The 25,746-nt window shown below is 41.0% G+C and overlaps 2 protein-coding genes across 3 annotated transcripts in view; both read right to left on the minus strand.

The window, feature by feature from the left end:
- Positions 1–1,667: 1,667 nt before the first annotated feature.
- Positions 1,668–12,122, minus strand: SLC22A2 (solute carrier family 22 member 2). 2 transcript variants are annotated; one of them, XM_064648999.1, is made up of 11 exons: positions 11,401–12,122; positions 9,375–9,478; positions 8,233–8,387; positions 5,938–6,106; positions 4,844–4,958; positions 4,640–4,746; positions 4,309–4,523; positions 3,945–4,053; positions 3,474–3,586; positions 2,301–2,400; positions 1,668–1,811 (listed from the first exon to the last, which is right to left on the minus strand). In XM_064648999.1, exons 1-11 carry the CDS (start codon positions 11,809–11,811, stop codon positions 1,751–1,753), a joined length of 1,659 nt encoding a protein of 552 aa, XP_064505069.1. In that variant the 5' UTR covers positions 11,812–12,122; the 3' UTR covers positions 1,668–1,750. The 2 variants fall into 2 exon arrangements, with proteins under 2 accessions (XP_064505069.1, XP_064505070.1); XM_064649000.1 differs by lacking the exons at positions 1,668–1,811; positions 2,301–2,400; positions 3,474–3,586 and having other exon boundaries at positions 3,978–4,185.
- Positions 12,123–14,342: 2,220 nt separating this feature from the next.
- The window catches only part of IGF2R (insulin like growth factor 2 receptor), a 57,412-nt gene continuing 46,008 nt past the window's right edge, over positions 14,343–25,746 (minus strand). The window contains exons 37-48 of the mRNA XM_064648998.1: positions 25,409–25,570; positions 24,693–24,900; positions 24,152–24,298; positions 23,784–24,018; positions 22,732–22,868; positions 21,602–21,716; positions 20,520–20,666; positions 18,969–19,153; positions 18,362–18,548; positions 17,124–17,288; positions 16,466–16,535; positions 14,343–16,024 (exon numbers count right to left, since the gene is read on the minus strand). Of these exons, the coding sequence (XP_064505068.1) occupies positions 15,623–16,024; positions 16,466–16,535; positions 17,124–17,288; positions 18,362–18,548; positions 18,969–19,153; positions 20,520–20,666; positions 21,602–21,716; positions 22,732–22,868; positions 23,784–24,018; positions 24,152–24,298; positions 24,693–24,900; positions 25,409–25,570 (2,160 nt within the window). The 3' untranslated portion in view covers positions 14,343–15,622. The remainder of the gene's footprint in view (positions 16,025–16,465; positions 16,536–17,123; positions 17,289–18,361; positions 18,549–18,968; positions 19,154–20,519; positions 20,667–21,601; positions 21,717–22,731; positions 22,869–23,783; positions 24,019–24,151; positions 24,299–24,692; positions 24,901–25,408; positions 25,571–25,746) is intronic.

Genomic DNA, 25,746 nt, shown 5'->3' on the forward strand with positions numbered 1-25,746 from the left:
TAAGTCAGCTGTTCTGACAGATTTATTTTATTGCAGAGCAGAGACATCTCTGCAACCACAGCAGGAAACTAGCTCTGTAAGACACAGAATTACATCCCCACTGTCCTGTGAAGGAGCAAGATTCAGGACGGGAACAGTTCCAGGCACAGAGAAAAGCATACAGCAATTGGCAGGACTTTATTATATGGACCTTACAGTTACTATATGGGCTTTACTGTTATTATGTGGTTTCATTGTATTCACACTACACAGTGCACAGCCTGGACGTGCCCAGGCTTGCCATGAGTTTGCCTGCTTCCTGCTTACCCTGCTCCACCCCTTTTGCCCATGTCCCTATCCTGGTTTGTCCCCCTGCTTGTCTGTCTCATGCTCCGCCCTATGTTCTGGCCCTTTCCCCTCCCGAGCTGACAAAAGACCGTGTGCACCCGTGAATAGAGGATTCTACCTGCACCCTTCCTTGTGTCCCATCCCCTCTTCGGACCGCGGCACTGTCCCTCTTGCGCCTCTCAGGACAAGCTTGTTCCCCTCTGACCCTGAAGCAAACACTAGTTTTGCAACTGCCTGGGCCAAAGTCATGTCATTCCTGATCATTCCTGTCATTCCTACGCTTCTCAGGGCAACCTTGTCATGGCTCTGCCTCACTGGACAACATGCTTTCCTGCCTCTGAGGCCCTCACAGCAACACTGAACATTAACTGAGGCTCAGGTCAATTGAAAGCAAGGGCAAGGTCACCATACTGCCACACTGGGAGGCAATCCTGGCAGAATTTCACCCTGCCTGCTAGAGTTCAGCATGCTTTGCTCAGATGGGAGCTTTGTCCCTGCAGGTGACTAAGGGTAGAGGTGTCTTGTTCCCTGCTCACAGTATCCTTATTGAAAACCAGTGTTCCCCAGCAGTGACAGGGACCAGCAACACAAACAGCAAAGGGGAATCACGGGACCATTATGCTTATTTTGCTTTGCAACGACAAGTCTGTTATATTTGCTCACTGGGATGGACTACGAAATTTGTGAAAGCTGCTGGGTGTTTCCTGGCAGACCCAGTGCTGTCCCTGATGTTCCCTGAGACACAGGACCCCTGGTCAGGGTCCTGCAGGTCCCCAGGCCTGAACCCAGCTCACTCCAAAGGAATGCCCCTGTAGGGCACACTTATAAGGCTATTACCTTATGAAATATTATGAGTCTTTCACCTATGCACTCCTCTTCACACTCTGGAGTTGCCCCATGCCCATCTTATCCATCCCTGTGAATAGCCAATTAAATAGGAGAAAATAAAATAATTTTTTTTTTAAGTCTGTGCAAATCTATTTCAAGTTGTAACATGAGTGAACTAGGTTTGTAGTTACCTTGATTCACCAACAGACATAAGTCTCTGTTATATTATGCTGCCCCTTTGTAAGAAAAAACAAAGGCAGACTTCACTGAGGGATGGATCCCACCATTCCCAAGTTAAGATCTCTCCCCATGTTGATGTCCACAGAGCTGGTAAAAGATTTCCCAGCTATAAAATATATTTATCTTTGTGTATAGAGAGGGAAGCAACTATGCAGCAATAGGGACAATCCCCTCAGAAAACCCTAAACATTGTAAATAAAGAATATGCAGAGAAATAAAAAAAAAATTTAAAAAAAATTTAAAAAAAAATAAAATAAAAGAGGCAGAGAAAAGACTTTTCAGAGACTATTTATTCCAATTTACCTTTCCATGCTACTGCCCTAAAGCAGACTACCCAGCAAGAGTTGCACCTTCTTCAGTCATGTTCTGCTGTTTTGACATGGAGATAGATTTTTTTGGCCTTTGGAGTACTTTGCCTGCAAGAATAACAAGACATGAACATCAGCCAGGAATTAAGGTGTTTAGTGAGCACCTAACTTCAAGTTCTTCACCTGCTCTGCCTTGGCCCCAAGAAAATTATCTATTCTTCTAGGTTTGTTCTGGCTTCTTAGTAGATGCAGGTGCTTCACACACCACATGTGAAGCTGCTATAGAGACTGTCCTTTTTTTATTCTGCTATTAAGGTTTCTTTAAACACAATGTTTATTGTTGCACCACATTTGAGAGACTAGTGCAGTTTTATTCGCAAGACAGTAAAGGCTTGGGGTACTTTTTTTCAGATGCCTAGGTGAACATGTGGTAAAAGGAGTCCAAAGTCTGTCCCGTGAGAGTCTTGAAATTAACTATCAACTTCTTGGAAACAAAGAAGGCAGCCAGGTAACCCCTGGGCTTCCCCAAGGGCCTCTGGACAGAGGTTCTGCCCAATTTCAAGTGAAAGCTGGTAAGAGTTCATCTTCATGGCTCACCTGTGAAAGTTTTCAACATCCTCCACAGTCTCAGGCAAAACTCTTCCTTTAGTTTCAGGCAAAAGCAACACCAATCCACCCGCAATCAAACCAAGAACAGCTTCAAATCAAACAAGACACAAAGAGCTTGTAAGCATATACCAACTACAGCCTGACAAAAAGGACTTGTCAATGGCATTTTCTTATCTTCTTCATACAAGATGTGCACCTCAAGCCTCTATATGCAAAACTGCCATGCCACCTCTGGAGTATGTGGCTGCCATATAGAGACAGCAAAAAGACAAGTTCTCTTGTGAGTTATGCACCAAACTAGGACACTTCAGACTGGACAGACAAACCTTCTGTCTTTAGAGGAAGGATTTATAGTGGAAAGAACCGTTTCCATTGCAGGAGTATGCCAGAAAACATATTCTATTTCTATGCTATTCACATAAGATTAGAAAATACATACAGAACGTATTATCTCCTAAACAATGTGATTAACTTCTCCACTGATAATTTCTTTTACCCAGTTTGTACATATTTGGCATATATATTTTAAATCTACTAAGCACCTTCTAGGTGCCCTGTTAAAAACTGCATATTTTTATTCAATACATTTTTCCATAAATAATGTGCTGATCTAAAGACTCGGAAAAGTGTTGCAGACCCTGAACTGAGAGTTCAGGTCACTAGTCTGCAAGGACTTATCTTGCATTTATTTACCAGCCTCTTTCCAAATAGCTGGACAATAGCGAGTTAACAGACTGTAGGAATAGGTGAAGCATAACAGCCATACTTGTATTCCATTGAATAGGCAATTCTTTAGTTATGTGAAATTCTAGAGTTTGACTCCTGGACTGAGACAATATATCTCACAGAAGTGCAGTAATTCATCAGCTTTGAATCCATCAAATATTAATCTCAATTTTTTTCTCAGGTCTTTGCCACCTGTTGAACCTGTATTCACCTCTGACTTCCTTTAAAATGCAAGGAGAAATAATAAGGGCAAAGGAGATATGAATGCATAAACAAGCTCCAGGTTGTCATAAACTGAAAGCTATGGCTTTACAGACAGCAAGGAGCTTCTGCTGAACTTACAGCAGCTGACTCAGTGGCTTTTCCCTCCTTTTAAACTCGGGTCCCACTGCTGCACCCTGGGAGAGGCCAGCAAGGAGGTAAGGTGGCACTTACTGAAGACAATCAGTGGCAGATCATGCCAGACTTCCACCAGTCTGTAGACAATGAATGGGACGATGACTCCACCAACATCACACAAGGAGGAGCAAACCATCACCCCGAGATTCCTGGTTCAGTAGCAAAGGGATCATGTTAGCATCAGAGTACTTCAGTTGGAAGGGGATGGATCACAACTCTGAGCCTTACACAGGACAAATCTAAGCACTGTGTGAGATTTCAGATCCCTCACCCACCCTGGTTTTCTCCACTTTTCCCTTTATTTCAGTCATGTGTTTTCCCCTGTCTAAAAGTACATTTGTTCTCTTTATTAAGGTACCTTTTTAAAGCACTTTAATTGTGTTTCATCTATCAACAGTACTTGTGTAGCTCTGACACACTTGAGGATAACTTATCATAAAACACAACATACACATCACCCTCAACTGTTTCCAGGCCAAATGCCAACCGAGGGGAGGATGAACCTACCTGATGTATGTTGGATACAGTTCAGTGTTTACAAAGCAAACCATTTCAAAAGCCATTGTAATTCCCATTCTCCCGATGCAAGCAGTAATCACTTTTAACCAATGTATATCTGCAGAGGAAATGCATTCAACACATTTAAAAGTATCCCAGTCATTTAGCAGGTGTCTATTAATACAACAGTGTTATTTTGGGGGACCTCTGATCCCATGTCACTTGGTGTTTTTCAGAGACCTTGTTTCACCTGCATAAGTGAGGGAATGGAAACAGTTAGCACTGCATGAGCACAGGGACCCTCACTAAGCAGCATGGAGGACCTGGATGACAGGGTGGAAAGCCCCCCCAAGGTTTCATTCAGGTGACTTACCCTCAGGGATCAGGGCTGTGACAAGGCAGGCGGCCCCAGCCACCAGGTTTGACACAGCCCAGGGGTAGCGTCGCCCAACACGGTCAATAGTGACAAGGATGATGAAGGCAGCTGGGAACTCAACAAGTGCAGAATAGAGGAAATCCAGATACATGTTCCCACCAGCTATTCCCATGTGCATGATGAGCCCCTGGTAGAGGACAGAACTTGTGAACCTGGGCAGAGAAGAAAATCCTGGATTTGTTAGTCAGTCAGAGAACAGAGATCAGTGTCCTGAAGGAGTTTTCCAAACCAGAGCTTCAAAAACAGCTCTCCCACATTATATTCTTACCAGTTGTACATCAAAATGAGTGTATTTTTTCTCATCTGTGGTGTCCTGACAAGGTCAATTAGTGAAGGTTTCTGCTTTCCGCAGTCTTCCTCCTCAAATTTAATATCCTATGGAAGAGCCAGTACATAGGACGTTAGGTTTCTGCTGGGAGGAACTGATGGAAGGTGATGCTTATTTACATGCACAAGCAAACCCTGAGCTCACCTCAAAATGGGAAGGCATCTTTTTCTGATTTTTTTTAGCCATATCACTGACAATTTTCATAGCTTTGTCATTTTTTCCTTGAGATATCAGCCACCTGGGAGACTCTGGGAGGCACCTACAATACAAGTGAATGACATATACCAAAACATAAAGCCCACATAGTGCTTCCATGTATGGAGACTTTGGAGAGAGTGCTTTGATTGAATAGAGGCAGATGGCTTTTTTGTTTATGTGGGTGGGTTTTGTTTGTTACTTCCCACTTCCCCAGTCAGGAAAAGTAGTATATCCCGCAGCTGAGATTAGAAGAGAAGCAGTTGAGGTAGCGGCTTTAATCAAAGAAGAGTTTATTAAGGATAAATCAGGGAAGGGCTTTGAGTGAGAGTAGTGCTATCATCTTAGCCATCCCATGCACCACAAACCACAAATGGCTCCTCTTAGGAGCCTGGCATTACAGGTTAAGAAGTAGTAAAGAAGCTAGAACTGGCTCACCAATTCAAAAATATGGTAGAAGGCAAAACTTTTTTTTCTACTATTCCTAACCTCTAGACACATCCAGACAATTTCTAAAATCTAAAGCACTCAAACCAAAAAACATCAATTAAAAAGCGAGGGGAGAAATAAAAATTAAGGTAAGCCCACGTGCTTTTTTTTTTGTTGGACCACAAAAAACTGCAATTTTTTTTTCCTTAAAATAATATGTTAACAACACATTACAGTTATGTTAGCATCAGACAATATCTCAACCATATTTTCAGTGTAAAGTCCACTAAATTATGCCAAGGCACTTTTTTTCCTTTATGAAATGCTTAAAGAAAATAATAAATCATATTAATTCAGTTTTCCCCTAGTATTTTTCAAATTGATCTGTCTTTTAAACACAGGTCAGGTGAGGTGCACAGTCTAAGATTCAATAAGATCTCAGTTGCTGAGGGGTCCTATATTTCCCTCTCCTTTTTGCTGTGAACCTCTTCTTTTCACCAAGAGGTGTGCACAACCAAAAAGGAATACCAAGTGTCTTTCAGTATCAAGCCTCAGGAAGCAGGAGAAGCTGTTTTTTTGGGTTGTGGGCAGAGGTAGAACACAAGCCCATTTACCAGTAGTAGAGAAGGAAGAAGCAGGTCGGCAGGGTGACAGTGAGCTGCAGCCACCGCCAGTGAGGGATGGCATAAGCGATGGCATCAAAGACCAGGAGGCCAACGGAGAAGGCCGTCTGGTAGAGGATGCCCACCGTCCTCCGGTACTCTGGACCGACAACTTCTGTCACTGCAAACACACACAAAGACAGGTGAATGCCACAACCACTCAGAGCAGGAGTAACTTGCTATGTGGGGACACTGGAAGACCAATGCCATATTAACACCTTGAAGAAACCATCTTGGTAATCATGGGCTTCCCAGTATGTCTCTGGACAAAACCCCCTCATGCTTATACAGGAAGGTTTGCTTTTCTGTCACCCAAACTTCAGCAGAGAAGAAGACGCTGCTCCTGGTCTTATACTGGCATAAGACATTCAGTACTGTCCTCTGTCATGGAGATCTTTGAGTAAATCAAGCATTCATCAAAGTGCACAGATGGATTTCATTGTAAAATCTCATGCCAACATACACAATGTCTCCAACCCAATAACAAAGCAGAATACTTTGTTTCCAAAGTGCCATCTTTCAGCCTGCATCTCAATCCAAGCATGCAAGAAAAGCCTTTATCACAGGATGGCACAGAGCTCCTTGGTCAGGATGGCATCACAATTCATCTGCACTTTGCAACTCCACATCACAACATAGACCCAACTCCGTCTTGTTGATATACGGAGTTAAAAGTAACTATCCCAGCAGGCAGGCACAAGTGCACTCAATATTTTGTGTGCAGTTGTATGATTTCAAGAAAGGAAACTGATTAGAAAAATAACAGCAGTTATTTAGCAGCTAAAGGAAGCGCTGGGTTTTGGAATTACAGAGTAGTTAATACTGCTAGGCCAAATAATGCATAAAGATATCTCCTCAGGCTCAGTAGGACTGAGCCAAAGGCAACTGAAGTGTAGACAAGTGCCCCAGGAAAGCAGGATAACAAGGTTGTTCTGCCCTTGTACCCTTCCCTGGGCATTCAGTATCGGCTGCCCTTTGGGAAAGGATACAAGTCTAAGGGGGCTTTGGGGCTGATTCTGGGTGATATCTTTTTTATGGGAGAGTTTCAAGAGAATCCAGAATTAACAAGATATAACTGAGGGAAAATGTCAGGATAGGGTAAGTCATTGTCCTGAAAGGGACTTTGTGCTCTGAAATGGCATAAAGTTCCCCAGAAGAGATGATAAGGATTTCACTTGTGCCAAGAAAAGATTTAAGAGCATCTAGATTTAAGTAAGCATCTAGAAATGCACTGGAAGGAGCAATCACGTCTTAGCAGAAGATAGTCTGCACTGTGAGATAGGTGCTTTAATTTTATTTATATCAGACACTATATTATAAACTGCACAAGTAAGATGTCCCCACCAAAAGACTTAATGGAGGCCTAGGGCATTGACATTTAAGTTTTTACCACTATCACAGTGAACTGCATCACTCAGAGCTATTTGGTAGAGCCACCTGATGTCCTAGCCCAGATAAGGTCAGCATTGAAAATATTTAATCTGCTGCTTGAGTGATTGCCTGGTGTTGGCTATTTTATAGAAGAGATTGAACTCCATTCCAGAGAAATTAGAGAAGTCACATGGAGCTCTCTACCCTGCACCAGAAAATGGTCCTGAGATGGCCCCAAATCCAACCTGGCCGCACAGTGGTGCTTCACCGCCAGACACAATTAGTGCAGGGCACTGGGAGAGGCATCCACAGAGGTTGGCACCTCTCACGGCTTAGCCTCCATTCAGACAAGTGGATACACAGATACACAAACACTTTGTCTTTCTCAGCAAGTACAAGCTGTTCTTCAGTTATTTTTAGGCTGCAAAGCCTCTGTTTGGCCTTTAATGCTCGTTGTGCCATAAAAATGCCTCAAATTTTCCCCACCCTCTTCTTGTCTCCTCTGTCATCATCCTGTGTGGAGCAGATGCAGTCTGCCTGGGGCCATCACCTTCCCCAGTCAGAGCGTGATGGGAGGAAGAGGAGCCCAGGTGCCCAGATCTGCAAAGGTGAGCTGTGCCACAGGGGAGGAAAAGCCTGTCTCAAGGTAACAGCCCTCATATACCACCAGTTGACTGAGCTTTGAAAGCTACGATTGTTTCTCTCTAATGACAGTGCTTGAAAATATCCCGAGAAGTCAAAGAGGGAGAAAACTCCTTGAGATAAAACACCATGGGAGGAATTTTTTAAATGGTTTTTGTTCAGGTATTTTGGATTGAGCTTTCTCCTTTATCTTCTGCAGATAGTCTTATGCCTGGGAGAAGATCCTGAACTCACCTAGGATGTAGCCTGCAGTCCAGCAGCCCTTGCTGACCAGCCCTTGCATGAACCGAATGATGACTATCCACAGGTAGGTGGGCACAAAGACCAGAAGGATTCCACAGACAACGTTTGCAAAAATTGTGGTTAAGAGGCAAAATTTACGGCCAAACCTGGATTGGAAAATAATACACATGAAGCAAACCGCTAGTAATGAAAGCACAGGCATTTTAAAGTAGTAAGAGGTTTGGGGTGGGGGGGATCCAATTTTGCTATACGAGGGATAGAAACATGCTTTTATTCTTTGCTCATTACTCACTTATCTATTTTTCTAATCTACGAAAAGTTCCTGTGACAGTTGCTCTGCAATTCCACAAAAACTTTCAGAAAAGAAAGAATAGTCCCATATTTACAAATATTATATTGGGGGTGAAAAATAAGTTGATATTATGACTCTGATATTACCACATGCACTAGATTTATAAAGGGTTTATATATCACAATCTTAATCTTCAAAACTCTAGTATGTAGGGATCTCCTTGTGAGGGGGCTGCATTTCACAGCTGGAGCAACTGGGAGCCTGCTATTTTAACAGTCCTAGGCAAGAGGGGAAACAAGGAGGGAAATGGGCCTTCAGATACTGACAGTTGTTCCTCTTTAACATCAGGTGCCTGAGCTAGGGAGTTTGACTGCTTGCTCTGAACAGGGAGCTAAAGAGATTTCTGCTTTTTCACAGTGAGTGCTGTTGCACCCATCTGGCAATCTCTGTGCAAACAATTTCTAAGTTTCTCAAAAGGAAGCAAGATGTTCCCAAGCTGTAGCCACACAGAGTGTAACAGATCAAGTGGGAACTCCCAAACAGGAATTCCTGGCTTTGGTCAACACCCAGGGTTCTGATGTGGCACAGTAGGAAGTCTGGGGTATACGGTATTGAAATAGTCCTTGCAGGCTTTGCAGGACTCGCTGAGCAGATCTGTGCCAACCACCAAGTATAACCTAAGAAGCAGGGTATTTCTCCTCATACTGTGACTAAACATTCAGGTGGCTGGCCTTATTTTGAGAAGAGCAGAGAGTATATCAGTTGCACAACCTTTATCTAAGTTTGGCTGCTGAATACCAATAAGGGAGGTCAGAGGGTTTTACTGTCAGCCCACACATACCTGTCTGCGATGTAGCCAATGTTTATGGAGCCAATAAAAAATCCAGCATTAACAGAAGACTGAAAGAGGTCCAACTTCCAGGAATCCTCACACACCAGGTCAAACTAAAGGAGCAACCACAGTCAGAGGCAAAAGAGTGAAATGAGGAGCTGGCTCACATCCACAAGTCTCCTTCACTTCATTTAAAGATTTAAACTTGTTTCTGAGTCAACGCCTGTTTTGTCAGTTAAGTTAGTAGGATTTCTGTGTGCCAAGTATCCAACATTAAAAACTGGAACAAGCCCTTGAGCGGTTTACTGGTATTTCAAATTCACATCTCATCTCTTTGCTGGAAAGAACATAGGCGAGCTATTACCTTGTCAAAATTGCCACCCTAACTTGTGTTGGCCTTTGTTGATCAAACCATCATGGGTCTGATGATCACACTGGGCTTTTCAAACAGTTTTTTGTATGCATCTGGAAAGCAGGTATTTTGTATCCAGGACCAAGCTTTATACTGCCTGGGTATCCACATATATTGGCCATCTGGTCTGACCTGTCATTCTTACTTGTAGATATACATAAAACCTACTAAAAAGCTACTAAGTTACTTCAAAACCCTCTCTTAATATGACTGAGGATCCCTTCTCATCCTGCTGGTAACTAGGTTTAATTGAATCTATGCACCTGAACATAAAACCAGATACTTCTCTTGATGCTCTGTGGGGCTTTCCATGAGAATATTCTTCCATATGCAAATTTTTCCTTTGGCCAAAGTAACATGTCTTACACTGCACTACCCTTTCCCTTGCTTAGCTGTCAGAGCAATAGAACAACTTAACAGAGCCTGAGAGATTTCATGGGAACAGTCACAACCAGAAACTCATTGATGAAATGCCCACACAGGCATGTGACATGTCTGGTTATACCATGAAAGAAGTGGCCCATGGGCCTAGCCTTTTACCTGCTTCAGCAGGAAAGGGAAGACTACTGATGTGAGAGCGTGACTGCATGAACCCATACAGCCTGCAAGTTTTTAGCTTCCAACAATCTCATGAGATGATGGTGGGGTCATATGGACCTGGTAAAGCCTTTTGCAGCAAGATGTGCCTGCTGAGCTGGTGCTGTGCAGGCAGCCTGGGTCACCCTTCATTTGAGGTGCCTCACTTCCTCGCTTTAATATCATACAGCCCATATCTTGCTGAAAGAAATACACTTACAGTACACCACCTTATATCTACTTCCAAACTCTCACAAAACTGTAAATTCTAAAGTTGAAAGAGCACAGAATTTATCTGCTCCTCTATTTGTGTTACACATATAAAGGAAAGAATCCTGACCTCGATGATCCCTAAAAATTTGCTGGAACTTTCTATTATGAAATCAAGCTTGTCATCCCAGTTACTGGTTTATTTTTAAAGTTAAAGCACCTAAACTGCTAAAGAACAGCAAGTAGCTTAAGTACCATTTTCAGTTTATTCACACCCCTTCTGAGAACACAAAATAGTCATCAGCTTTTCTGCAGTTTATTCCTCACTTAAGCTGTTTAACTGTGGGAAGCCATTACCTTCCTGCACCCCTGCCCACCCCTCGACTACCATTCATTCATATTTGAAACAAACTTTGAAAGACTTTATTCATTAAAAAAAAAAAAAAGGGGGGGGGTGACGTGGGGGGAAGAAATTAAGACCTTTGCATTGCCCAGTTTTGTTTGCAGCACTGCAAGCTGCACTGTTTACACATCTCCACCAATTGGACCTCTCATGTGACAGAAGTTTCATTCAGAACTGGACTTTATCTACCTGGGGATTTATTTGCTGAAATTTGCTTTGCTCTCAAGCTGAGCAGCCAAGGCAACACTTCAGAGCAAGGACAGAGACCAGATGACTTGCAAAGCCCCTGGTGCAAGTTCACAGCGAGAGACAATCCCTTCTCCAGGTAAGCAGGCGATATTTTAACACAGCCAAGGCTACACGGACCCCTTCCCACAACCCTCAGCTTGCCTGTAACAGAGGGGACAAGGTAAACGGGGCATATTTGTCTTTACCTCAGTCACGAGGGAGCTCCCTGGGGAGTCGTAGACCCAGCCGTCGAGGCAGGGAGCGAGGGGAACAGTGCTCCCATTGCCCACCAGGCTGCCAAGAGGGTCAGTGCAGCTGACACCCGTTGCATTCCAGTCCGCCTCGTACCTCCTGCAGCGGCTGTTGTAACTGGACCCATGGCCATCCCACTCAGGAACTGTGTGATTCAGCTGCTCCTCCAGACTCCAGCCACACCGCTGGCTCAGCTCAGCTACCCCAGGACTGTAGCAGCGGTGCTCAGGGATGAACCCAAAGAAGACAACACCCACATACACTGGGGTGAAGGCAGCAGAAAGCAAACTTAGGACAAAAAAGGTTTGCTTCTGGAACCTGTCAAATTCTCCAACATGCTCTAAAATGTCATCTAGGGTTGGCATTTTGGCATCAAAACCACCTCAAAAACCTCAACTATGTCCTCTCTGCAGCACTGATGTATTTAGTTGGCAGCAAAGCTACTTAAGTAACAAACACATTTGACCAAAAGTCAAGACTAACTCCATAAATTATTAAACTACATGTTGCAAGCTTTATTTTTTAGGTTTCATTTTAAATCAGACCTTAATTTACCCAGGAAAAATTTGCATTTAACCCCTGACAGAGCATTTATATGTTCCTTTTCTCCAGAAAAGCCCCTGACAGCCACAACCCTTTAGGTGTGTTTTTTTTTGTTTTGTTTTAATTAGGCTAGTCAGCTCCTCAAATAATAGGCATTTTTAAGAAGCAAACAAAGATGGAAAATTCCACCAACATCCAAGCAACATCCAAGTTTAGTGCAGAGCGGCTGGGCACCACATGGGAGCAAAGTTTATTAACCAGAATCTGTAAAGAGTAGGTAAGTACACTGTGAAAAAGAAGTGTCTATGTGTTGACCCACGTGGCAGTAAATGAACAGCTTTTCTGAGAACTCCAGCATCATGTGTGTCTCATCTTTTACTTTCCACACTCTTCCATTTCCAGAGAATACCTCTCCCTGCCTATACCAGGGAACACAGTTGTCATCTCACCATATTTTTGCAGTGATAAAGAAGAGAAAAAGCATTCACTACAGAATTATGCACTGGGAATAGCTGTGGGAAGCCATAATATATAATACTTATGGCCAAAACAGCTAATTTTATCACAGAAGACCTGTAAGACTTTAGGTGGACTTCACTGCAGGCATCTCAAATAATTACAGTTATATTATGTTCCAATGGTACTTTGTCCTGCCTGTGGATAGACACCAGCTACTCCTGTATCTTTTGCTGACAACAGCAGCTTCCATCAGAAAGAAAAGCATAAGGTTAACATTCTCAAGACAGAAAAAAAAGTGAAAAATGGTCTGGAAATATATTTAAATAGCTTAGGTAACAATGAAAAGAAAATTTAAAGACCTCATCTCAATACACTCCAAGAAATAAACCAGCTTAGAAGGCCATTCTGGCCTGGGGATTGAAACAGAACCTGGTCTCATCAGCCACAGAGCAAGAGTGGCCTAACCAGCTGTGAAAGCTGCTTTGCAGACCAACCCTTTAATATCATTCCCTACATCACACAGATGTGCTTTCTCCTCTCCTACTTCATCCTCCTCTCTGTCAAGAACACCTGTAACAAGTTACCAAGAACTCCTCTTCTGTGGCCACTCACAGCTGTGCTACCCCAAGCCCAGCACAGCACTACCTCACACCAGACCTTCACCTCCACAGCTACAGGGGCTCCACATGGAGCTGGGGAGGGGACCGGGGGCACAAAAGTGCACAGCAGTCACCACACTCACAGCCAGGCCTGGCAGCCTTCCTCAGCAAGAGGATGTGTACAGTCACCTGGGGCCAAAGAAACTGTAGTCAAAGCCTACCTGGGAAGCAGCTGAAGTTTAAAGACATTAGGCTGTATCTTAAAAATACACCCAAAAACCCCTCAGATCACTTCTTTCCTAGCAGTTTTGTTTAAACAGTTGGTAATACTGTGCATAAGTTCCACATGAACTAAAAAAGTTAGATCCAGACCGGGCCCATTTTCCTGATTTCCCACCATCCTCTCTACAGTCAGTTCAGAGAGGGGCTGGGTGGCACTGTGCGTGGCGGGTGGATTTCTTAGAGACTCCTTTCACAAGGAGTCACACTGCTAACTGGTAAAGTTTCTGCCCCCGGCCCAGCCATTTGTACATACTCGTTTGGGCCCTGCTATTCTCATAACACTTCCCTCCCTATGGTTAAGTAGGGTATCCTACTAGTTAAATAATCTGATGAAGCAAGTCATGCATCCAGCTCTAAATAAGGTAAGATTCAGTCAGTCTACCTACAAATGCCTAGATAAAAGTGGGCAATAGTTCCAAGACCAGGCACTGAAGTCACTCATTGCTTTCAAATGCAAGTTAGAAATATAACAATGATATGGCTCAAATAAGCCCGCCCAGAGTATCTCTGTTCTACCTACACCTTGTTAGGCATGAACAGAACAAATGACACAAAGTGATTTTATGCATGGGAAATAACATCCTGCAGTGGGTTCATGGATCCAACAACTCCAAGATGCCAGCCTTGATGACTTAGGGAAGCAGCACTCTTCAACATCCATTGATGAGAACCACTGCAATTATAACTGACAGGATTAAAAAATGCACCGTCAAGCCTCTCATTCCCCCCAGACTCACCTAATCCTAAATATGAAAAATGCTGCTTTTAAGTTTGACAAGATGCAGCTTAAGCCAAACTGATTTACAGCTCCACTGGTAACAACACAAGAGAAAGAAACCCAAGACTGATAAAGAATACACCACTGGGACTTACCTATATATTCTGATTTTTGTCATCAAACATTGGTTCTCCTTTTCAGTGACGTGACTGAGGTATTAGCTATCACAGCAGAAAAGGATATCACCAGGCTGGCAAGCAGCATTACAGAGTAGTGTTAAGAAGGATTCCAGAACTGAGGCGTGGGATTTGGAATACCCACTTCATAACTTTTATTGAAATTGCTGAATTCTTTATATTACATTATTTTGATTCAAAATGGAGTTTTTATAAAAAGAAACCATTGCTGAAACTGAGTAAGCCAGCCAAAAGGAACAACGAAAAGTTTCAAAGAATTCTGACCACCGCATGTACTTCTACAATGCTTTGAAACCCTATCATTGTCCATAATTTTATTGAGGAAACACCTGGAGAAGAGCAAGACTGCTAAAGGAAAATTGACCTGCATTCATTACCAGCAACACTTCAAATCAATGACCATGGCCAGGATTGTAGAACAAGAACAAGAAATTAGTCTATTAGAAAAACCTTGGCACAATTTTTTTTTCCTTGAACTTAATACCAGAGAGAGGTATTACGCCGACTAGGGCTCCTCTAGTCATTGGGTTTTTCTTGGTGATGACCAACTGGGCAGCGCAGGTTGTATTATAGGAATTCTGCCTCTACATCCTTGAAAACTCTGGTTCTCCATGAAGTCAGCCTAGTCCAGCCATAATCAAGGGGAAAGAAAAAAAAATCTTTGGATGCTTTTAGCTGCTTAGGCAAATACTGATGAAGTCAGTCATGTGACCAGTACCAAAAAAAATATCATGCAAAGAACAGCAACCATTTCAGGCTAAAGCTATACAGAATTGTACCTCTCAGTCCACACCTTTAAACCAATGATCTGTTTAAATTAGAATGGATATTCAAATTTACAAGATAAATTAGACCAGTTCCAAAATTTACATCATATCATCCCAACACACAAAAGTTATTTTTCCTTGTCTTACGACGGGTGAACCCATAGAATAATACCCTGCCGGCAGGAAGAACATGTTACTGTTAAGCAAACCTGAGTAGAGAGGATCAATAAATACAAGGAGTTAAAACAATAGTAGTCAGATAACTCGAGTCTCAGAAGCCAGGGGCTTCATTGAGCCTTAATCCCTTCCTTTCAAAGGTTTCTCTTTTTTAAGTGAGCATTTAACATCTATGCTGAGGCTTAAAAAAAAAAAAAAGCGTCCTGGCTAGAGAGTCAACATAACTCAGATTTCTTGTCAGAAATCCAGTCATTACTGAACAGATCATTGTAAACAACCAAGAAATCTTTCTCTTCTTCCCTTTTTAATGGTTTCTTGTTAAAGGCAAAATTCAGAAATATCTTTTCAGGCTGAAGTCCTCATATTTGGTTGGAAATGTTGTCCTGTTATATATAATCTCTCTATATATATTTGATTAGGCACAAGAGGGGTTATTAAATATTCAGTAAGTCCTCATCACTATCATCATGAAACGATACTGTATTTATAGAGTTCTGTGCCTGCTGCTGGCCTGGCTTGGCTTTTGCTTTCCTTTCCTTTCCACCGTTCAACAAATAAGCTTTGTTATCATTGCTAAGACTGGGTAGCTTCTTTTGTGGGTGCTTGCTCTTGTCTAGTCTTCTTCCTGTCTGAATCCTTACATCTGGAATGGTCAACACCTCATCCTCACTGTCCAGGTCATCCACACGGAGAGAGGAAAAGGCTTCAGATTTAACAGACTTGGTAGTAATGTGACCATTCTCCTGCCCTCCTTTTTCTATTCTCTGATTTGGTGCTGCAACTTCCTCCATTAGCCACTCTGTTTCATTCTCATTAGCTTCTTCTTCACTGTTTATCTGCAAGAAAAAGAAATGCAAGATGAGACTGCATATTTACCCCTCTAGATGTTGCCACATGCTTATCTCCCCCGTTATCAGACCCCACATGGCCTTGGGTTTAATGTAGCCATAAGACAGTAAGACTGCAAGAGCATTGCTTTTTACTATATTGAAAAAGACTTTGCTCTCTTCTTGTAAATTTACGTGTCATTTGGCAACTTATGGACTGTTCTTCATTTCCTCAACTTTATCCTCCTTTCCCATTTCACAATATAAATGTATATGTGTGTTTATATATATATATATATATATATATATGTATAATGTCAGCTATGTGGCTTTCCTGAAGGCACACAGTATGGTTTCCATGTACTGAATTAACAAGGTTAATTATTTATTAACAAAAGCTTCATATTAAGAAAATTTGACAAGAAACATTTTATTTTGTCACTGTATTACCTTTGTGTATTTGTAGGAAACACCAGATGTTCTTCTGCAGCAGTTCGTTATCTTGTTTATTACAATTTCCCTAAAGAAAGGGAAGAATACCACATTTGAAAGACTGTATCTGCTTATTAGCCCTCACTTTTCTTCACTGGATTTCTACCATCAACGTAAAGCATTTCAACAAGCAAGCTGAAAGTTATCACATTGACCCTGAATCACTCTAACAAAATTCAGTCTGTGATGATGTACATCTTCTCTCTTACCACAGTTTCAGGGTGACTATTCCGAAACATCTCTGGCCTTCATGCCTAAACCTGTCTGGAAAGCAGAGGAACAGCAGAACTTGCACTTGTTCCTTGATGCTGTTGTATGGATCCAGCTTGACTCCATGAAAGGAGAGGGATATCAAATACTAACAATATTGTCACATTGTTTTATCCTCCATAATTAGCAGCTGCCCACAATAGAGGCTAGCCCAACTAAATTGCATACTCCAGCCCTCTTTACATGGACCTTCAGAGAGAAATGGAGAATTTGAAGGAACCAGCAGTTTGACAATTGATGCTGCCAACAGAAAAAACATAACTTGAGTTTACTACTTCCCTTACACTTTTGGCAGGAAATCAAGTCCTGCCAAAGAAACTTCTAAAGCCTCCTAATCATTTCTTACCTCCTCTCTTTTTTGTAGAACAGCAAGATTATTAGACATGCAGTGAGAACAACCAGGAGGACACTCAGCACAGCACCAACAGCCTGGCTTCTCCTCGAAAGACCTTTATGTACTTGGGCCTCCTGATCTGTCTGGTGCTGATTGTTTTCTGGATCATTCGTTGACCTAATAACATAAATTGAAAAGAAAAGGATAAGTAAGATCTATTGACCACTTTCATCAAACTGGATTAGAAACAGCAGATTCAAAGAAAACATGCCACACCATCCTGTCAGTCCAACCTAAAACCTATATGAACTGAATTTAGGGGATTTCATCTAAGTAAAAAATAACTTGAAAACCAGAAACATTATGTACTGTGCCTACATCCTGGTACGCTATCAAATAGTGCATAAAACTTACTACAGTCAAGACTGCAGAGCATGATTAAGCACTCCAGATCTTACACAGCAGCAGTTACCTACACAAAGCTGCTATTTTAGAACAAAATCTGCACTTGAGCAAGCTGCAAAAGTTACAAAAATTATTTAACTTTCAGCTGACTGTGGCACTACACAGGCCAAACTCCCTCAATAGCTAATTATCTGTTTAAATCAGAATCAAGTTTCCCTGTGCTTTCTAGCAGCCAGAAAGTAAACAGTCCTAGAAGCAGTCACTCCATTCTTCACAGTGTGGCTGCCTACATGTCAAGACACTCTGCTTTTAACAGAGACACTCTGCTTTTAACATTGTTCCCTTGTTCCTCCTTTTCAGATCTGTAAATTAGCGGATCATATTTAATTGCAGAAATACCTCATTATTCCTTCAAGACCTGCAACGATTTTTAATGCCAGCATCAAGAAGTATGCAGATAGAGGGGAAGGCCAGTCTTTGCCATGGCTTCAAAGTTTTCCAGACAGTAAGGCAAGAGGGACCAAAACACCTCATCCACAAACTGTTTCCTCCTCTTAGTAACACGAAACAGCATGTTCTGTCAGCTACAGTATGTTTTACTTAGTGAAAACAACAATATTAATTCCACCATGCCTCTCCAGTTTTAGGTCTAGATCAGTCTGACAAGCTTCTACTTAGCAGTCACATGCCAAACACTGCATATATGAACACTAAGTCCATCCATCTATCTATGAGTCTACTGCTCTTTTAGCTTTCCCTCTTTTCACAACCACTGTGGCAAACAAAAAGCCTTTAGCTGAGAAGTGCTGACAAAAGCTGCTTTCAGAAAATGGTTAACTACTCACAATAATGGACACACAGCAGATGTGTACCAGGTAAATAAATACTGGCAATCTGCTGTCTCCTGAAGGAATTCAGGGATGCCTTCCTTTGCTCGTGGATTGCAGTGGAAGAAAATGGTTGAAGACACAAACTTTGATTTATCTTTACCACATCTGGAGTCAGATGAAAATATGACATCCAAATCATCATCTACAATGAGAAGAAAACCTTGTAGTTTACTGCTTCCTTGAGAACAGTCTATTAACGTGAGACCCTGGAAAGTTAACGTATTTGTTTTGCAGTAACAGCTTACACTTTGCAGTATCTACAGTTGAGCTTATACTTTTATGTAGCTGATCCAAACAGTTGCTATGGAATAGTGGGTCAAGCTCTTCATACAAAAAAAGTAGCTAGCCAAAGGAGATTCAACAAGTATCAAGCCCAAACCCCTCTTAAGGCCATATTTGCAACTGAGCTTACACAGTAAGAAAAAGCAACCTCAATTATGCTAGACAAACTTTGGATAGATTTACAGAAATGCACATTAGCATGGATGAAACAAGAACCATTTTCTGATGAAGTAATTCACACAGTATATCAAGCAATTCAGTCTGGTGGACAATGACTTACCCTCAACAAAATATTTAGCTTTTCTGGCAGAACCAACTCTCCGAAAGCGACGTTCATTAGTTTTAACCTGGCAGATGTTTGCTCCAGAGCATTCTGGGAAACTTGAGTTCCTTATACCAGAAAGTTGAATTTCATATACATATTTATCACCATTTGTCCGTATGTCTCCAGAAGCTGTGTATAATCTGAGGAAACAGAGGGCAAGCCTATCCTTAAAGTCTAAACGCACAGATTTGGATTATTCCCAAGAGATAAGACGGCGACAGTGGTAGTTGCTACCACTGGTTGATTCCAGAGCAAGCTGAGTGATTTATTCAGCAACCAGGAAAGATGCAGGACTGAGGCTTCCTCCCTCAACATGAGAAATAAAATTATATTTAGCATAAATATAATCTTTATAAGCAAGCACAGAAAGCAAATTTTTCTAGTTATACTGCCCTCAATGTGTGAGTGGATATGTAAATACCTCCAGAGATTTAAGATAAACTGAAGACAAAAGGATGATTCAGAGGCTCATACACACTACCGGCCGTAAAAACTATATGTAGCTGTGATAAATAGCACAGCTTAGACATCTTCTCCAGAAGGTTAACTACTTCTACCATCCTTTCACATTGCTGGTCCAAGTGAGAATACTTTGAGCTATTTGTACTAGCCACTTGCTTGAAAGCTGAGCTTGATTAATTATGATTTATCTTTAATCTCACATCACACCAAGTTTTTAATTTTGTCCTGCCTTCCTCTCCTTCATCCAGGACTGTTTGATTTTTATTTCTTTCTCTATGCTTGCAATGCTGTCATCACATCTGCACGACAGGTTTATTTGCAACACTTTTGCTCAGTTATTCCAATCCTGCACAGTAGTGGTTTGTGCCCTACAAGTAGAGTTTACTCTTCCCAAAACACCAGTATAGGCAGATTTCCTTGCATAACACTAGCGTTGATGTTAATTACAGCAGTTTATAAGACATTCTGGAACAGGGTTATGTGCAGTGTGTAGTACAGTCAGTGTAACTGCTTGTCTTTCTCTACCACTCCTGAGTTCAGGCTTGCTTAACTATTCCTCCAGAGATGTCTTTCCTCACTTCTAAGGCTTTTGAAGCATGGGTTCCTACTTCCTGATGGATCATGTGAGCAGGTAAAAAGGTACTATGTAAAAAGCCAAAGAGCACTCGGGTTGGGGTGGGGGGAGTTCCTAGCACTGAACTAATGTCTATACACTATGGAAGAGAGCAATTATCCACAGTAAAGAGATCTAACATCAAGGTGAGTATGTGGAAGCTTTAGAGTAGCCTTGAGTACACCTGAACATGCTCACACACATAAGTCCAGCCGTGACCTGCACTAATAATTAGGACTTTAGGTCAATCATCGGTACCAGGTGAATTCAGTGCTATTTCCACTTGACACCTAAGAACTGTTAAGGCAAAACAGAATATTCATACCAAGCTCTCTTCTTGCAATACAGTTCTACAGGACTAAGATGTTGTGGGTTTTGGTCCTTGTTGGGATTTTGTTGTTTTGGCATTTCTTTAGGGTTTTTTTACTCACTTGTAATAAATATCCCCTAAAGAGAAGTTTTTCCCAGTTGCAGGATTAATGACAGTTCCATTCACCACCTCCACCTCCTGCTGCTTCACAGCACAAGCTGCACGTGTGTCCCAAGTAATGTAGTAAGCACAGTTTTCTTCATCAAACCTACCAAACAGAAGATAGACCTGATGATTCCAGGAAAGACTAACAAGTTTTTATCATCTTGAGAAAGGGAAGAGACAACTGCTAACCCACGTGACAGTGTCCTGCCTAAGCATCATGCTGAGAGTAAGATAAAATAGTAAAGTAGCACTCAAAAAAAGCTATTTGAAGAATTGCAGAGCATTTTTCTGCAGTTCCAAGACTTTAAAAGATCTGGCTGCACTTGAACTTCCTACTTAAAGTTCCAGAATTTACACAGTGTATCAGATGATTTTATTGAAATATTTTAGCTAACAAACATATCAGGCTGCTTTTTTGCAGTATGTGAAACCTGCCCTTTATTTAAACAGGATAAAACGTATAAGCTAATCAAATTTTGCTACCTAGTTCTTTGACTCTTACAGAGCATCTTGCTTAGTTTACCAGTTCTACAAGCAATATACAGTAAACAATATCAAGATGGAATAAAAATTCATCAAGCCTTTTTAGTATTTTTGATCCATGCAAACATACCTCACTTTAGACAGCTTCTAGTTAAATACACTGTATTGAGGCAACAATACACCATGTTTTATTAGCTCAATCACTTAGGTACAGTAAGTGTTCTCTAATACACAGATTTTGAGCAGAGTTAAGAGTCATAGTACTATGACTAACATTGAAAACAAAAGCACCCCAGCCATTGTCAGATCTAATTTGGAAGTAGAATGTTTAAATTTTTGCCCAGAAAGTTCAAGATAAATGCAAAATACATTTGTTTATGGAAGTGAATAGTTGAAGAAACTCCAGAAGATTCATGCCTTGCATGTACAGGCTAAGGATTATTTTAGGGACTGCCCAACAGAGTGGACAGTCACTGTCCCAAGACTTAAGAGTTTACTAGAGAGGTACAAAGGAAGTAGCCTCGAAGATCACTGGTATGTTAATTTATTACTCACCTCTGCAGCATAGGCATGCCAACTGTTTTTGCACATTTCAGTTCTATAATTGTTGTTACTTTCTTGTTTTTCCTACATTCTTGCCCACTGGTATAACTTATATACACTGTATCACCTAAAAGAAAAAAAAAAATGGTGACACTCAAGGTCTTTTACGCAGAAATTTCCTTTGCTCATTCTCTAGACTTCCTTGCTTTAACTTCTAGGATTTTTTCCCCTGCATAGACAATATGTATCAATTACAGCACTTCAGTAACTTGAGGCATTCACACTTTTGGCCATTTAAAAATCCTTGGATATCTTTGCATTTACCTGCGTTCAGGTCACCAGTATGGCCATGACAAATGTTCACATTTAAGATGTCATTTTTTTAAATGTAAGAGAAAATGAAGAAGATATCCATTTATAAATAAGCTCAAGCAATAAACACACATAATACATGGCATTGCTTGTGTAACTGGATGGAAAATTTCCCTCAATTTTACAAACTCAGCACCAATTTAAAAATATTCCTTAAACTGAAAACTTGAGTAAGATTAAGTTGGGTTTTTTTAAGTCCTTTTCTTAAGAGTGAAGCCAATTAGTCATCTTTCACATGTTGCTTTAATTGAAGAAGTTAGTTGATGCAGAATAAGCCTTTTCAAACAGGATGAACAAAAACAATTCTCCCTCCCACAATTACACAATCATAGATTGGTTGAGGTTGAAAGGGATCCTTGGAAGTCATCTGGTCCAAACCCCCTGCTCATGTAGGGGCCACCTGGAGCCAGCTATCCAGGACCATGTCCAGACAACCTTGGAATATCTCCAAGGTAGGAAACTCTACCACCTCTTTGGGCAACATGTGCCAGTGCTTGGGCACCCTCCCTGTAAAAAAGTGTTTCTTAATGTTCAGATGGACAACTAATTTCTTACAGCTTTAATGACAACACTGTTTACTGCTTCAATGTTTTCTCATGACTTAAACACCACATTTGAGTAGTAGCATTTACTGGTTTTGTTTTTAAACAAAAGATTCACTGGTGAAGATATTTCAAAATAAAGGCTTCATCATAATTTAAGAAGCACTATAGCTAGGCTGCAAGATTTAACCTTCATCTCTAGCTCTCTACAAGAAAAAAAGTAACTACCTGTCACATTCAGCTTCTGTGTATGAACAAGTCCAAGGACTTGAACATCTCCATTGTTGCTTTTCCTGCAAATACTGGCTCTTTCAGGGCAGCCTGTGGGTCCCATATGTACCCTCTGACAGAGATTCACATAGTACCTATAGAGAACACAGTAGACAAAAGTGTAAAATTCATTTAGGCTTAACTGAAGAAGTGATACACAAACTTTAGAATCCTCATGGGAAGCAAGACAGATTGCAAGAAACTAAATCTCAAATTAGTACATGCTTTATTCTGTAAACTAAGGTTTGGCAGATTACTTCTAACTATCATTTTCAAGTAAAAGACTGTGCAAAAAAAAAAAAATTCATCATTTACCAGATTAGTTCATTAGTTAATTTTGATCTGGGTCCAAACTAGAAATTGGAACAGAGTCAAGAAAGGTCCAAAAGTCTTTTCAGTTATAAAGGTTATAGTACCATCCTAAATTCAGTGTCTCTTCCAAGCTACACCAGGCTCAGATATATCAGAACAGAGGAATTACTACCAAGGTGGTAAATGAAGCAGTTTTGCTACCTCATGGTATATCATAAGTTTAGAATTAGATGCTGTCATCCTTGTCAGTTCATTTCTATTTGCTAACTAGAGGGGGGATGCTAGAGAGGTTGATAAATTCCTGCCATTCATATTTTCTTCTAAGCTGATACATAGAGGCTTAGAAGTTACAGTTTATAGGCAAGAATTACATACCTGAGTTAAAAGAAAGCAATTAATTTTTTTGTTTAACATTATTAAGAATAAAAAAAATTGCATTTAAATGACAAAATTACATTGTTAAGATAGCAGTTTAAATAAAAAGCTTTTAAAAAGCTTATTCATCCTTTTAAAAAGGCTACCAAAATAGGGAAGGAGTGAGAATGGATAAAATGGATAAAATGGGTTCCTTTCTTGGTTTTTTATCTACATGCAGTGTTAAGCACTGACAATTTTAAGCAAACAGAAATATTATGCCACATTACAACTTCAACAGTACTGATTAGCAAGCTGCTCCCTGGGAGTTGCTCATTACTCACGAGTTTCCATTGTGGAAAAATATCCATGACCCCGTCAGGGAAGAGAGCATTCTTAAATCATAAGTTCTGTGCTTTTGGACAAACTTGCACTCCATTTTCTGGGGAGGACAAACAGCCTGAGTCTTCCATTCAAATGTCACAGCACAACCAAGAGTCTCACTGAGAAGGTACGGTCTCCCAATACCAGCATTTTCATCACATGTGAAGATAATGGTAGATTCCTTTCTTGCATTTGCTATAAGGGGGAAGGTTGGAAAAAAAAGGAAGAACATACTTTGCAAGAGGTTTCCAGGCACATATGAATTCTAGTGTAGCTAAATCCCTGTGTTAGCTCAGATCCTTGCACATCAAGTGCAGGAAGTACTTACCGCTACCACAAAATCCCCACTTTTCATCTCCCTGGTAGTTTTCAGTTGTAGCACACCATGGCTTATTCTTTTCTTCTGTAATACATTCCTCATAGGTCTTTCCTTTGTACTTGAAGGGGAAGACACAAAGCTCTCCCTTTTCAGTCACTGAGAAGGAAAGGTATAAACTCTTAACAACATGCAGCAGAACAGCAGCGATATCCATATTCATGACCATACCCGAAGCCTGTACTTCAATACTAAAGAAGAGTCAGAGGCAGATAACAGAAATACTGAAATACTGAGTTTAAACCCAATTAGAAAACTAGACGTAGTGAACAAGTAGCTACAATCATCCCTACAGAAAAGCTGCACTGTCTCTTCTAGGGAGACAGATGTTGATGCTGCAGATTAGTACGGTACATGTGATTTAAGGAAACTACAGGTTTCTATTAACGTATGTAAAATGTTGCTTCCTCTTATCACAACAAAGCCTCATATGTTAAGGAGAAAAAAATTTGGCACATTTTTAACATAAAAAATGGGTCTGCTCCAATCTCACCTGGAGGGCACAGATCACCTCCTGTATACTGCAAGATCACTGTTTCATCCTGGTGGCTATAGTCCATTTTCATTTCCTTCATGTTTCCAAAAGATGACACACCTTTTTCAGATGTCAGGCACACTGCCCCATCTTTGCATTTTCCCTGGGGCAAGCCTGTTGCCTTACTGCACACACCAATATGGTAACTGCTGGATCCAGAAAATACCTGTGTAGACAACCAGAAGTATCACAAGTCTGCCTCAAAGCCTACAGTCGGTACTTAGAAAACCAGGAGCACTTTATAAAACAAGTCTCATGCAACACTTGCATAATTCAGGAAGAAAAGACGATGACCGATTTTGCAAGTCTGGCCTTCCTTAGTATGACAAAACTGCAGATAAAGCACACAGGACCACAGATAAAGTCTTGCTTTCACGTTCAAGATTCTGTCAAAGGTGAAGATTTCTCCCTCCTCTCTCCATCAGTAAATTCATCAACTTCCTTCACAAAAACATTAAAGACAATATTATACTCTCTAATATTATTCCCCTCTGTCAGAGGCCAAGAAATATGAATACTGATCATAGCACATGCTTCGGTCTTTTCTCACAGCCCAGGATGCTTAAAAGAAACCTTTGCTGCAGTATTAAAATGTTGACAGCAATAGGAAAGTATAAACAAATAAATAAACAAATAAACAAATAAGAAAGAATCACACCACCAGAAGGCATTACCTCAAATGATCTTCCAGAAAGGCTGGTCAGGTTAAAAGTATAATGTAGCTGTTCATCAGTAACAGAGCAGCCTGAAGTTTTCACTTTATCAGGGCACACAACTGGAGTTTCCCACTCAAACACAAAACTGCACTCAAGTTTCATTATCATCTTCGGCTTACCCTGTTACCAAAGAACACAGACACATTAGGTCTAATTTTGTAAGTTCGTTGGTCTTTCTGCATTTCCCCCCACCCAGTATTTAACCTCAGTTACTACCAAGGCCAGACTTCACTGACTGTAGGACAAACACCATGCCTTTACATTACAACCAGTAGCAAAAAATTCATGGGGGAAAT

Source organism: Pseudopipra pipra, chromosome 3 (genome assembly GCF_036250125.1).
Source record: "Pseudopipra pipra isolate bDixPip1 chromosome 3, bDixPip1.hap1, whole genome shotgun sequence".
Lineage (NCBI taxonomy): Eukaryota > Metazoa > Chordata > Aves > Passeriformes > Pipridae > Pseudopipra > Pseudopipra pipra.

What these genes read in the sequence shown, in the direction of transcription:
- SLC22A2 (XM_064648999.1), bottom strand. Translation starts at nt 11,811, where the DNA reads ATGCCAACCCTAGATGACATTTTAGAGCATGTTGGAGAATTTGACAGG. An exon ending in TTCTTCCTTCTCTACTACTG is followed by an intron (nt 4,959 to 5,937) that starts GTAAATGGGCTT and finishes CTTGTATTGTAG; the next exon opens with GTGCCTCCCAGAGTCTCCCA. An exon ending in AGATGCCTTCCCATTTTGAG is followed by an intron (nt 4,747 to 4,843) that starts GTGAGCTCAGGG and finishes GCTCTTCCATAG; the next exon opens with GATATTAAATTTGAGGAGGA.